The sequence below is a fragment of the Pan troglodytes genome, chromosome 4 (assembly GCF_028858775.2).
Source record: "Pan troglodytes isolate AG18354 chromosome 4, NHGRI_mPanTro3-v2.0_pri, whole genome shotgun sequence".
In the NCBI taxonomy this organism is placed as follows: Eukaryota; Metazoa; Chordata; class Mammalia; order Primates; family Hominidae; genus Pan; species Pan troglodytes.
The window spans coordinates 16,800,116-16,815,695 of NC_072402.2; the positions used below are offsets into that span (position 1 = coordinate 16,800,116).

A 15,580-nucleotide genomic window follows, 5' to 3' on the forward strand; every position below is an offset into this window, starting at 1 on the left:
TTTTGTACCAATCCTTTGCTGCAATATTTAATAATAATATGGTCATTAATTGCTTAATGATGAGGATATCTTCTGAAAAATGTGTCATTAAGTGATTTCGTCCTTGTACGAACATCAGAGTGTACTTACACAAACTTAAATGGTATAGCCTACTACACACCTAGGTTATATGGTATAGCCTATTGTTCCTAAACTACAAGCCTATACAATATATTACTGTACTGAATACTGTAGGCAATGGAAACAAAATTGTATGTGTGTATCTAAAATAGAAAAGCTACAGTAAAAATACAGTATTATGATCTTATGGAACCACCATAGTCTATGTTGTCCATCGTTGATGGAAACCTTGCTAGGTAGTGCATACTGTAATTATTTTATTGTCATACAAATTAATATGCTCTACATTTTGCTAAATGTTTAACTGCTAAAAACATGTTATTGACCATGCAAAACGCAGTGAACTATTTGAAAAGAAATCAATAAAACAATCCTATTTACAATAGCTACAAAAAAACGTAGAAATAAACTTGACCAGGGAGGTAATGTGCACTGAAAACTACAAAACATTGATAAAAGACATTGAAGAAGACATGAGTAAATGAAAAGATATCCCGTGTTTGTGGATTAGAAAAATTAATATTGTTAAAATGTCCATACTGGACAAAGTAATCTACAAATTCAATGCAAACGCTATCAAAAGTCCAATGTCATTCTTCACTTAAATAGAAAAAAAATCCTAAAATTTGTATGGAACCATCAAAGACCCTGAATAGCTAAAGCAATCCTGAGAAAAAAGAACAAAGCTAGAAGCATCACACTACTTTATGTCAAAATATAATACAAAGCTACAGAAATCAAAACAGCATGGTGCTAGCATAAAAACAGACATGTAGATGAATGGGACACAACAGAGAGCCCAGAAATAATACGTTCATGATCAATTGGTTTTTGACAAAGGTGCAAGAACACACAATAGGGAAAGGACAGTCTCTTCAATAAATGGTTTTGGGGAAAGTGAACATCTCCATGCAAAAAATGATGTCAGACTCTTAGCTCACACTGCATACAAAAATCAACTCAAAATGGTTTACAAATTAAACATAAGAACTCAATCTGTAAACCTGCTAGAAGAAAACACAGAGGAAAACCTCCATGAGATTGATCTTGGCAATGATTTTTTTGGAGATGATACCAAAAACACAAGCAACAAAGTAAAAATAGACAGGAATTACATCAAACTAAAAAGCCTTTGCACAGCAAAGTAAACAACCAACAGAGTGAAGAGACAACCTATGGAATGAGAGAAAATATTTCCAAACCATCTATCTGATAAGGAGTTAATATCCAAAACATATAAGGCATTCAAACAACTCAATACTAAGAAAACAAATAATCCAATTAAAAAGTGGGCACAGGGCTTAAAGAGACATTTCTCAAAGGAAGACATATGAAACAGGCATATAAAAAATGCCCAGCATTACTAATCATTAGGAAATTGCAAATTAAAACCAGAACGACACATCGCCTCACACCTGTTAGAATGGCTATTGTCAAAGAGACGAAAGATAAGTGTTGGCAAGGATGTGGAAAAAAGGGAGCACTCACACACTGTTAGTGGGAGTGTAAATTAGTACAGACATTATGGAAAGCAGTATGATGGTTACCCCAAAAATTAAAAATAGAACTACTGTATGATCCATAGATATCTGCACTCCCATAGTCATTGCAGCATTATTCACAACAGCCAAATATAGAATCAACCTGTGTTCATCAACAGATGAATGAAGAAAGAAAATGTGGCATCTATGCATAATGGAATACTATTCATTTGCAACAACATGTATGAACCTGAGGGACACTATGTTAAGTGAAATAAGCCAGGCACAAAAAAGACAAATGCCACATGATCTCACCTGTATATGGAATCTATGAGTCAAACACATGAAGCAGAGGGTAGAATGGTGGTTACCAAGGGCCAAAGGTGACAAGATGTTTGTCACAGAATATAAAATAAGGGTTAGATCGAAGAAATAAGCTCAGGAGATCTATTGCGCAACATGTTGACTATAGTTAATAACAATGTATTGCATTATTTTTTTTAATTGTATTTTAAGTTTCAGGGTACATGTGCAGGATGTGCAGGTTTGTTACATAGGTAAAAGTGTGCCATGGTGGTTTGCTGCACTTATCAACCCATCACCTAGGTATTAAGCCCAGCATGCATTCGTTATTTTTCCTGATGCTCTTCTTCCCGCACCCCTCGACAGGCCCCAGTGTTTGTTGTCCCCTCCCTGTGTCCATCCATGTGTTCTCAACAATGTATTGCATTCTTGAAAATTGCTGAGAGTAGATTTTAAGTTGTTCTCACCCCCAACAAATGATAAGTATGCAAGATAATGGATATGCCAACTAGCTCAATTTAGCCATTCCACAGTGTATGCATATTCCAAAATATCATGTTGCACATAGCAAATAAATACAACTTCTATTCATCATTTTAAAGTAACTATTTTTTAAAAACCATATTGACAAACTTCTCATACTCAGTAACATTAAAATTTGATGATCTATCTTGAAAAATTATATAAATGAATAAAATAAGTTTAATAAGTTTTATGGACACACGACCATACAACGGAAGCTTCCTGCTCCTAAAGTCAGTTTCAGAAGCCCCAGCTCCACCTGAAAGACACTTGAAACCCACAGTTAAATTGATTTTCCCTGATAGAGCATAGCATTCCTTCTACCTTTTGCCACACTTTCAAATAGTTCTTGGTATATGAGTTAGATAATAAGGCAGAGACAGTACAACAAACCAAGTTCTTTATAGCTACTTGCACACCATTCATTTTCAGTAACTAATAGGTCATATTCTCTGTGCATCAAACCAAGAGCAATTTTGGCCTCACTGATCTGAAACGATATGCATGTGCTTCCAGACAAATAATGTTTGACTAATACCCATTATTAATGTTCTTGAATTGCTTTATACCTCTGAAATGAAATTATATTTCCCATTTAGAAAAAGAAAATTATTTCTATCTCTTCTTTTATTTCTTTTTTATTTTCAGTTATTTCCAGGGTACAGAGCCATTTTCAGGGATTCACAGCCTGCCAGAGAGGCTTATTCTCCATACATCCTCCCATCAATGATTGGTCCTCAGGAGATGGTCGGTGCCTCAATAGTTACTGCTTAATTAATGTTCCTCTGGTTGTTAACTAAGAACTTAAGCTGCTTGGAAAAAAATTTCTCCCTCCAGCAAGATGGCTTGCCATTAGTAAAATAATCCTTGGTAATTAAAAATCTCATTTTCAAATATAGTTCATAAGTTTTACATCATGAAATGGTTTCTCATCTAATTCTCTTTAAAAATGTTGCCCTAAGCAAAATAAAATACCATCTTTGAAAATCTGAAGCCAAACAAAAGAAGCCAAAACACAACCACTGTTTCTTTTACAAATAACAAAACTTCCCCTATAACTGGCCAGTGGCTGCTTTTAGATACATTAATCCAAATAAGTGATATTCTCTAAAGAATTTTTTCTTAGTTGAGAAAAATATCTAAAATATTTGATCATCAATATATTACAAATATTTTGCCAGAGATGTTATAATTATCTTTTATATTTTATATCTTTTATAATTTTATATTTTTAATATATTTATATTAAATATTAAATATTTATATTTATATATTTAATATTTAATATAAATATTTAATAATTTAATATATAAATAATATATTAAATATTTAATATATAAATAATATATTAAATATTTAATATATAAATAATATATTAAATATTTAATATATAAATATTAAATATAATAATATAATATATAATATTTATATAATTTTATAATTTTATATTTATAATAAAAATATAAAATATCTTTTATATTTTAGAGATGTTTGCCACTAGATGTTATAATTATCTTTTACTTAAACTTGTTGCACCCAGCTATACATTGGACAATCAACATTTGAATGTACTCACTATGATAACTTTAAATGGATTTACTATTATGCCTGAGATCACATGCTTTATATTCTTAAGATAGTTTAGAAGTAGTTGTTTCAAAGTATCTGAACAGAGTAAAGATTTAAATGCCCAGATTACAAAGTGGAATAAAGAAAATGGAAAATGATTGATTAAATCAAAATCTCATCAAATAGAGAGACACCTTGGTTTTAAACAAATTAGGTGAGCAATAACAAATGGCAAAGCTTTTTAAGTAAATGGAACCTGCGTCGAATTTATTTTCCAAAAAGGTGAAAAAAAAATACATAGAAATGTCTCTAACCTAATGGAGCTCTGTGCACTCTGGGTCATATTCCAAGAACACAACCGTAGTTCGTGTGAAACACTAGAGGGCAGAGTTGCACAGTAAAGCTCTTCTGACGTCTAACTGAGGACATGGATACCAACACTTAGGATGCTTGCTCCTGTAAACCCTCAGAACACGCTGGTTTATTTGGAAAGGTTTTAAACTTTTTTTAAATTAGACTTTAAGTTTTAGGGTACATGTGCACAACGTGCAGGTTTGTTACATATGTATACACGTGCCATGTTGGTGTGCTGCACCCATTAACGCTTCATTTACATTGGGTATATCTCCTAATGCTATCCCTCCCCCCTCCCCCCACCCCAGAAAGGTTTTAAACTTTTAACAGATGATCTAAACTAGTCCACTATGAAGGCAATCAGCCAAATTCAGGAAACCCAGACAAGGGCTCCATGGAGAGTACTTACCCTAAAAATGATCTGTCTTCCTTCCTGCATGTGTTCATAAACAGCACATCTTATTCCTCATGAAATGACCATCGCTTTTCTCCTGAATAAAGGATTCTTAATAACCCACTTATGCTTATGGACTCTGAGAGCTAAAGGTTTTAAGTTATGGATGACATTTCCCATCTTATTTGGGAAACGGATTATTCCATTTTGGTTGACTAAGTACCATAAGCTCAAACAAAATGTCTCTATATTGTTAAAAGTTTTGCAGAGGAAAGAATCTTCACCCTTCAAAACTCCTTTATATTCATATTCATTGTTAACGGCAAAGATTTAAAAAATACTGGCTTCCCAGCATCTTACCACACTGATAAATGGAAGCCATTTATTTCAAATGGAGTCTGGAAGCCCAAATATCAATTTGTGTAGCTCCAAGAGCAACATAAAAAGTTATTTCCCCTCTTTAAGCCATTGTGTGTCTTTCCCAGTGGCCAAGTCATGTACAAGCCACTTCAATATCTCCCAATTATATTATCTTGAAAATTACAGCCTCAAATATTCATTCTCCAAATAGCCAGGTTCCTAGAGGGCATTCAATGAGATGATGAAGCGTCTCTTCAAAATAATCCATCTCAGAAACTGTGGGCTTTTAACAGAAAAACTGTACTTGTCCAAGGAGAACACAGGTCTAAAATTATTTTTCACTTGTTGTATTATCACTGTATTTATAAAAATCGATATTAAAAATAAGCATAGTCCCAGGTAGATGCAATTTATCACATAGAGAGGTTTTTGAAATCCTAATGCTTTGATAATTCTATACATTAAATGCTTCAAATGGCAACATAAATAAATATTTTAAATAACTCAGGAGGAGCAAATTGACCACCTGTTTCTCAGAATCCAGAATCCATTTTCACTATTCTTTTTCTCTGAATGTCTATCTGATTGTACTCATTTTTTCCATGCCCCTAAAACCAACGTCTCACTAGAACATGCTAGATATAAAATAGATTGAGAAAACTGAGCCTTTATCAAGGCTTTTTACATATTGATATAAGCTGTAAATATTGACCTCTCCAGTTCACTCATGGAAAACTAAAACCCAAACTGAAATATACTTCAGTAGGAAAACAAACCATAGTAAATATTCACTAGCATACCCTATTTCTAGAAGGCAATATATATTTTAAAATCTGTCAATCAATTCAAAGATCATGGATTGGTAGCCTTCACTGACCATTCTATCTAAAATTTTAACAATATCTCTCAACAATTCATAGCCCCCTTCATTGCCCAATGTTTTTTTCTTATGATTAGTTCTTTTACTCGGAATTTCTACTTATATATTATCAGTCTGTTTGCAAGGTATGAGCCTAATGGCTGAGATTTTGTCTTTTTTGTTTACTTTTATTCATTCCCAGTGACTAGAATACTGGTATCTAGTAGGTAATTAATAAATATTTGTTGAAATATTAAATGGATGAACAAATAAATGAATACACAGCAAATCCAAAATATAACACAATTTTATGTATTGCAAGTCCTGTTCTAATAAGACTAGGAGTCAAGAATCAATAAGAGACCATCAAATGCCAAGCATTTTGAAAATGTTACTTGATTTCATCCTTCCAACAACATTAAGAAATGAAACATAGAGTAGCGTTGTGGCTTATACAGCTGAGTAAGTGGCTGAGCTGAAATCTGGATTTGGTCCGCATATTGCCAAAGTCCATGCTTTTTTTATTATATTACACTGATCCTCATACTATCTCAACTCTTCTAAAAGATGTGTAACAAATGTTTAACAGTAGGGCGCTTAAGTTACAAAAGCTAATTGTGTCAGCATAACTTCATAATCAAGACGCTCTGGAGGTGCAGAAGAAGCAACTGACTATGAATGGCAATAAGAATCTCCGGTTTACTAGAAAAGAACAGGTTTCCACAACTCCTTGGTTGCTCACAACAGGTCTCAGGTGGTGGCGGAAGGAGAAAATAGGGAAAAACAAAACAGTTCCCTCAAAAGTTATGGAAGAGGACAATTGCATAAATTCATTGGTTAACAGAATAGTCACAGCAATTCCATCTAGGGATTAAAAAAACATAATCTCAGACAGCACATATTCACCATGATTAGGGAATCTTAGACTGTGCTAAACTGATAACATCACAATCAGAAAGCAATTCCTACAATATTTGCTGATTTTCATAAGGCTGTATTCCAGGAATAACATCATACAGGTCCAAAATCCATTACCCTATAATCCAACTATATGCTTTTTGTAAGAGGCACACTTTATATGCAAAAACCAAATAGGTTGAAAGTAAAAGGATGAAAAGATAAATCATGCAAATAGTAAATAAAAGATAAGTTGAGTAGCTATATTAACATCAGAAAGAATAGACACAAAGACAAAGCTTGTTATTAGAGTGCTATGATTTGAATGATGATGTCCCCTCTAAAATTTATAGGTTAAAACTTAATCATCAATGTGATAATATTAAGACGTGGAGCTTTAAGAGGTAATTAAGTGATGAGGGCAAAGCTCTCACAGATGGGATTAGGGCCTTTAAAAAAGGGCTAGAGGGAGTACGTTTGCTTTCTTCTGCTCTTTGCCATGTGATAACATGGCATTTATCCCCCTTTTGACTTTGGGTCCCTTCCATTAAGTGAGGACACAGTGTCTGTCCCCTCCAGAGGATGCAGCAACAAAGTCCCACTTGGAAGTGAAGGCTGGGCCCTCACCAGACACCAAACCTGCTAGGGGCTTGATCCTGGCCTGCCAGCTTCCAGAACTGTGAAAATCAATGTCTGTTATTTATTAAATTATCCAGTCTGGTGTAGTTTGTTATAACAGCACAAACAAACTATGATATAGAGACAAAGGACATTCTGCAATAATATAATGGTCAATCCCTCAGGAAGATATAACACTTAATAAACATATTTGCACCAAACAACCAAGTCCCAAAATATGTGAAGAAAAAATGGACATAATTGAATGGAGAAACAGACAACTCAACAGTAATAGTTGTAAACTTCAATACCCCACTTTCAATAGACAGAAGATTAACAAGGAAATAGAAGTCTTGAACAACACTATCAACCACCACACCTAACAGTATAAATCAACTACACCATACAGACATGTATAGAGCACTCCACTCTCTAGGACAGGCTCTGTGTTAGGCCAAAGTCTGTTACCCAAAACACTTTGGCCCATATGTGTTTCAGGATCCTAAGTTGTCTGGATTTTTAAAATATAATATGGTGCATTTTCAGTAGATTATAAAACATCCACACCACCATCAGGATTTAGGTCAGCACCCTGCAGCCAATCACAATATTTCTACAGCAAAATATATAATAATTATTGATAATAAATGAGATAAAGGCTATAAATAACTTGAAGTTAAAGTCCACGTTTTTGCCAAAAATAAATCGTAAAACGAAATTAAAAACCTATTGCTTCTACTTTAAAGGCATCTTTCAAATGTATCCATTTTTCCTCATCCCTGCCATCATCCTAGCACAGTCACCATTTTGTCCCTTTTGTCCTTAAAGGAACATTTTAACAGCATCCATGCTTCTACCCCTGCCTCTCTCCAGTCCAGTCTCCACAAAGCAACTGAAGGCATCTATTATTATTACTATGTTATTTCTCTACCTGAGAATCTCCAATAACTTCCCACTGCTCTTGAATGAAACTCTAATTCCTCATGACATCTCCTACGCTTCATCACTCAAAGCCGTCCAGCCACATGGTCCTTTTATTCCCTCAAACACTCAGTCCTTCCCTGCTTAGAGTCTTTGGTGTCACTCTTCCCCTTCCAGAATGCTCTTCAAATAATTTTTCAAAGGTAGGATCATCATCAACCTTTAGGTCTAATCTCAGACGTCACCTCCTCAGACTTTCCCTATCCCTTCTACCTGTTCTTGGCCTTCCCTACATTATTTTTGTTTGTTTGAAGACACTTCATTTTAGAGTAGTTTTTTATTTACATAAAAGTTACAAAGGTTGTGCAAACAATGGCCATACACTCTGAACCCAGTTCCCCTATTGTTAATATCTTACATTGCTATAGTCTTATTTGTCACAACTAATAAACCAACGCTGGTACATTACTATTGACTAAGCTCCATACTTAGTTCTGTCTCATGACCTTTCTCTTTCCAAGATCCTATATCCAGACGACCACATTACATTTAGTCATCATATCTCCTTAGTCTCTGGTTTGTGACAGTTTCTAAGACTTACCCTGTTTATTCTTCAGCTTTGAGAAGTACTCCTCAAGTTATTTTGTAAATTGTCCCCAATTTGGTTTTGTCTGATGTTTTTCTCATGGTTAGACTATAGTTACGGGTTTTAGAGAGGAAGACCACAGGTGAAATAATCTCATCACATCATACCAGGGGCAGATGCTGTCAACATGACTTATCAGTGATAATGCTATCAGTTATCACTGATAATGTTAAACTTGATTGCCTGGCTACATAAAATTTGCTAGCCGTCTCGATTGTAAAGGTATTTCCTCATCCTTTCCACTCTATTACCAATCTACTCTTTGGAAGCAAGTCACTAACTACAAAGATGGGGGAATTGAGCTCTACCTCCTGGAGGGGAGATTATATACATAAATTATTTGGGAGGCGAGAATTCTACCATTGAACCACCAGTGCAATTATTTGGAATTCTGTAAGGGAGACTTGTCTTTTCTCTCCCATTTACTTATTTGTTTGATGATTTATTTATATTGGTGTTCACCTACAGATTTTTATATTATAGTTCAAGATACAATCCAAGCTAAATTGTTGCTCAAATATTTCCAGCTTTAGTCACTGGCGGTTCTTCCAGGTTGGCTCTTGTGTCCCTTTGATGACTTATCCCCAATCCTTTTGTTTTTTGAGCACTTCTTTACAATCTGGCACTACAAGGAGCTCCAGTCTCATATTGCATGTGACTATTTTTTTAATTGGAGAATGATGTTAGAAACTGAGGTCTGATGCCAGGTGAGCTTATTCTCACTCAGGTGCCACTAATACTGAACCCCCTCAACAGACAAGAGCTAGAAAACGTATATATGTAAACTAATCAAAGCATAAGAACATATGTGTAAATATTTCTATATTTAACCATGTCTATCAATAGAGATAAAATGGATCATGTGATACTTGATTAGAGTACATCGATATAAACTCATGCTTTGCTTAAGCCTGAGTTTATATAAACTATATAAACTATTTCTATCAACACAGAAATGGTTATATACAGAAACATTTACAAATACATATAGAAATTTCTATATGTAACATTTATATATATTTCATAGATATGTAAATTTCCATACGATTAAATGTATTTCTATATGTAATCATTTATATAGAAATGGTTACATATCTATGAAATATAGAAATGATTACAAATGTATCATCAATATAGAAATAGTTACAAATGTATAGTTTATATAAACTTATGCTTAAGCAAAGCATGAGTTTATAAGAATGTACCCCACTCTAATCAAGTATCACATGATCCATTTTAGCATACTCTTTTTAATCATCCAGTATATTTGTCAGGTTTCACCAGAGAAACAAAAGCAACAGGATGTGTGTGTGTGTGTGTGTGTGTGTACATATGTGTGTATGTATACATATGAGTGTGAGGAACATACAACGATGTTCATTTACTTATGAACATACAACGATGTTCATTTACTTATGAACATACAATGATGTTCATTTACTTATGTCCCAACATTACCCCATTGTAAGCTGAGGGGCATACTGAATGCATATCACTTTCACACCATCATGAAATTGAAAAATTATAAGTCAAACCATTGTAAGTTGGGAACTGTCTGTATACACACGTGTGTGTGTGTGTGTGTGTGTGTGTGTGTAAGAGAGTAATTATAAGGAATTGGCTCACACAACTATGGAAGCTGACAAGTCCCAAGATCTGCAATCAGCAAGCTGGACACTCAAAAGAGCCAAGATTGTGGTTCCAGTTCAAGTCCAAAGGCATGAGAATCAAGAGAGCTGAAAGCACAGATCTGAGAGCCTACCAGTCCAAAGGCTGATACATTCCAGACCCAGAAAGATCCAGTGTTTCAACTGAAGTCCAAAGAAAATAATGATGTTCCAGCTTGAAAACAGGTAAGCTGAGTTCTCTCTCAGTCAAGGGAAGGTCAGACTTTTTGTTCTAGTCAGGCTTTGAACTGACTGGCTGCAGCTCTCCCACATGAGGGAGGCCATCTGCTTTCGAGTGTGCTTTATCGGTCTACCAACTCCAGTGTTCATCTGCCCAGAAACACTCTCACAGACATACCCAGAATATTGTCTGACCAAATACCTGGGCTCCCCATGACACATAAAATTAACTCTCACACCCAGTTTATTTCCATTAGCATCATTAACGCAATCTATAATTAGCTACTTTTTGTATTTATTTGCTCACTTGCTTTTCTTCCGTTCCTTACTATTGATAATTTAAGTTGTAGAAGCAGAGGCCCTGCTTGTTTTACCAACTCTGTAACCCTATGGCCTAGAACACTGTCTGCTATGTAGTAGTGGTTAACGTGTTGAACAAATGAAAAAAGAATGAGAAAGTACTAATTATCAATTAAAAAGTACCAATTTCTACTATGAGTAACATACTAGAAAACAACAAAGAATACTTTGAGGCTACCTGTAGAACATGAGTAAAATCATCTTCCAGACCAAAAAATAAACACACACCGATCTGTCACTGTGTCACATTATATGAATAATCATGCATCCATCATCACTTCATACTGGAATTCTCCCCACAGGCAATTCAAGGGATGGTTGGTGTTTTTACCTGAAGCTTACTGTGGTAGGGCTTTATCATGTCCAAAATAAAGAAGCATATTTCTCTTTCAAGTTTTCTTTTCTGTAACAAATATGAGTTTCAGTCTTAGTAGTATTCAGGTTGAGGGCAGCAAGTAGACAGGAGGCAGAGAGATTCATCACCCATCCTTATATGTTTCACCAAATCAAAATTTTTCCAATATCAAAGCGTCTTTCACTCCATAGCTTAGGAACCATGTCACCCACAGCTACCCAAAAAATTCTGGCACAGTTAGTTGTAATCTTGTTGGCTTCGCATGTTTTAATGTCTTTCAATTACTTCTCAAATTGCTGAAAACCTTGTCTAGATTTGAAAATGAATTTAATAGAAGCGATGATAGTGTGACTGAGAGAGACCACTGTGAAAGCAAAGACTGTTTAGGAGGAGACGGAAAGGTGGTTTTGCATTCAAAATTTCTTTCTGCTTCCAGGGGAAGAAAGCGTGGCATGGTTGGTCCAGAGAATGCCACGCAGGCAAAGACTTCCACCCTATTCACTGTGCCCTTCTCCTTCTTTCCATGGGGCTGGAGGTCTCACTGGAAACCTCCCACCTACTCATTCCCACACAAAAGATGAGAGTCAGATGATGTTAGAAAAAGGAAGAAAGAGATGGAAGGAGGATAAGACAGATATTTACTGAATGCTCAATACAGGCCTGGCAAATCCTCTGTTCTTGACTACTCTAAGATTTTTATTTCCTCTATTTAAAAAAAATAGGGCACTTGTATACATATTTATGTTTTTTTAAAAATCTACAAATATAACATAGGAAACAAATTAATACTAGGGAGAGAGTTGGGGGAAAGAGAACAGGGCCAAATTATTTCCTGCGGGCTTTGGAAGATTGGTTAGTAAGAATATAAGAAAAATCCCCTCACGTTGTGTGAAAGATGCTTCCTTCTTAAAATCTTTTCTAACAGGTTGAACAAACCAAGGCAAGCCTGTGTAAGTGTTCTGAAACAATTCTTCATTCATTTGAATGATTCTATAGCTCAGAGTCATGACACAAATGGAGTAAGGAGATGAAATCTTGCACAATCACAAGACCATATCAAACAAAGGAGTGCCAGGAGGGTTCCTGGAATAAGAGCTGGATACTTACGGGCGGCATCCTCCCCACCCCCAACACCCCATGCCCAAATTAAGCACTTGGCCACCTGCACCAAATCAGTACACCGAAAAGAGAAGAAAAACTAAAAGGCACACTAAGGCAACAATGGAACTCTATCGTTATAAGGAAGGGACATCCATTGTACAGGTGTCATCAATCAAAATGAACCAACTCAAAGAGGTAAAAACTAGAGAGAAAGCATCTTTTTAGATGGTAGTTTTCAAAGCATTCCACTCCTAAGGGAAGGATGGAATAAGAAATGTGTCCTCAATAAGTTCCCTTATTGACTTTGCTGATATAGAAATGTTTCCGGGTTCTTGTCATGTCTTATCATAGAACAGGTTCCAGTCCACCTCTTCTTACATCAAATTCACTTGGCTAAATCATGTGGAACAGCTTTTGAATTATGAGTTATTCTCACAGGGAAGATGTTGTCAGATATCCAAGGATACAGAAAGCACAAACCACAGTGCAGTTTTTCTTGGCCAACTCCTCTGTGTCTGCCATCCATTTACTTGTAATTGCAGGCGATTATCTACTCATCAGTCCATTCCCTGCTATTCTGAAGGGTCGGAAGTACTCTCATTTTGCCCTCAGAGTCATCCCATTCTACTCTCAGAAGGTCCCAAAATAGAAAGAAGCCGAGTTTCCTTTATACCAATCCCTTTAGCAAAACATCAGTCACATCACAGCACAGCTACATGCCAAGGCAACGCAGGAAATTAGTGAGGAGGAAATAGCCTGTTCTCTGGCTACATCTCCCTGGGTTTGAGTATTGTATTCACCGGTGGAAAATCATTTTTGAAGTTATGTTACAACCGTGCAAACTGCTCATCAAAAAAGTCACCTAGTTTTCAGCCAGGTCGCAGATTTCACACCAAAAATTTATATCCAGTAGACGCTCTTAGCAGCTCATCTATATCCATGATCATACAGTAAAATTTCCAACAAATTATTCAAATTCCCTGAACAAATGCTAGAAGAAACCCTTCAAACAGTGACAATCTCAAGTAAGTGAGGGTGTCACACATGGGTAATTCCACATTCACAGACTTTTTTCATGACATTTTATTTTTTGAAAAGAGCAGATATGTCTCACTGGAAGCTTTTATTAAAAAAAATTCTGGGTTTTAAAAAATAGATCCCGTGTTACTATCAAGGCTTTTTTTCTATGGTCTGAAGAACTGAACATACTTGCCCAGGCAACTTGAGAATAGCATTATTAGAAGATCAACTTGAGATACAAGTTGAAAATTAACAACTATTAGATGGCTAATGTATGAGTAATGAATGCAATTTGTTTTCCCTAAATCATACTCTCACTCAGAAATAATATAACCTCCATGGTTCTTGCCACCTTACAAAAACACTCAGGTATGCATCTATTCATTCATACCATAAATATTCACTGAATGCCCACAAAGTGACCAAGAAAATGAATGTCAGCAATATTGAGCTGTGTTATATAATGTGCTCTAAAACCTGTCCCGCTCATTGCTATGCTTGTCCCTCAGAATACAAGCCCAGAAACTCTAAGCAAATTAAAATAATCTCATTTCAAGACATTCAGAAGGGAATATTCCAAGGATATTTACTGCACTGCAGACAGCCTGGGGCGGGGTAAGAGCATTCTTTAAAATGTATTCCAGGACTCACAGAGAGGACAGTGGCCTGTTCCAAGGACACTTATTCTGAGATGCCCCTGCTTTCCACTCCTGACTTAACCAAAGCGACTCCTCAGAATTAAGGATTTGAATCTGATATGAACAAGAAACTGTTTCAAAGAAGCAATGGTTTTAATATTTAATATGGAAAAGTTAATAGCATTTTTTATTTTTTATTTATTTATTTATTTATTTATTTATTATTATTATACTTTAAGTTTTAGGGTACATGTGCACATTGTGCAGGTTAGTTACATATGTATACATGTGCCATGCTGGTGTGCTGCACCCACTAACTCGTCATCTAGCATTAGGTATATCTCCCAATGCTATCCCTCCCCCCTCCCCCCACCCCATGGAGCTAAGATGCCACCGTTTTCTAAATAATGTAAGTTTATAATAAGTTCATTCAAAATTAGAAAGAAACATAGAAATTTAGAAACATCTCACCCATTGAATTTTCTAAGAGGTTATAAAAACCTAAGTCCAAATCAATACTCCATATGTTTAAATTACTACCAAATGCAGCTGAGTGAACCCAGCTCGCTACCTGTTTTTGTGTGGTCCATGAGTTTTTACATTTTTACATGGCAGGGGAAACATTTTTTAAAAAAAGAATACTATTTCCTGACACATTAAGATGATATGAAATTCAAATTTCAGTCGCTATAAGTAAAGTTTTACTGGAACACAGCTATGCTCATTTATTTATACAGTGTCTGTGGCAGCTTTCATGCTAGGACAGTAGCTTATAATGGCCCTCCTAGCCTAAAATATTTCCTGTCTGACCCTGTAGAGGAAAAGCCTTCTAACCACTAATTTAAATAGTAATACAAATGTTATCAAGTGAAGACAGGTTGGAGCCATGACAAGGCTCCTCTACCCAACAACTGCCAAATCTTCTTGTCATCCTGACTTGCTTTAACCCATAAGTCGACCCATTTCTGCCTAGGATGTTCTTTCTTCTACAGGAAGCTGTGTAGAGGGGCAAACAAAGCACAGAAGAGGAAGGTGTCCAAAGGGAAATGCACTTAAAAGGGCTGGAAAATGTAGAAAAGTCGAAGGTATGTAGAGAAGAAAGTCCTGAAGGGTATCACCTATAGGGTACATGTTGTCTCCAAGCCTCGTTCTAAATAGTTTAAAAGCAAATACCAGGGCACAATGCCCTAAATGACCTTTGGCTCCTTTTACCAG

General features: G+C 35.6%; 1 protein-coding gene across 4 annotated transcripts in view; it reads right to left on the reverse strand.

Moving 5' to 3' along the window:
* The window catches only part of MARCHF11 (membrane associated ring-CH-type finger 11), a 112,598-nt gene that overhangs the window by 89,274 nt on the left and 7,744 nt on the right, over window positions 1-15,580 (reverse strand). For 3 of the 4 annotated variants that reach the window (XM_054684181.2, XM_054684183.2, XM_054684182.2), the window contains exon 3: window positions 11,583-11,654. The exons of the other annotated variant lie outside the window; for it this stretch is intronic. In XM_054684181.2, coding sequence (XP_054540156.1) covers window positions 11,583-11,654 — 72 coding nt within the window. The remainder of the gene's footprint in view (window positions 1-11,582; window positions 11,655-15,580) is intronic. 4 annotated transcript variants of the gene reach the window in all.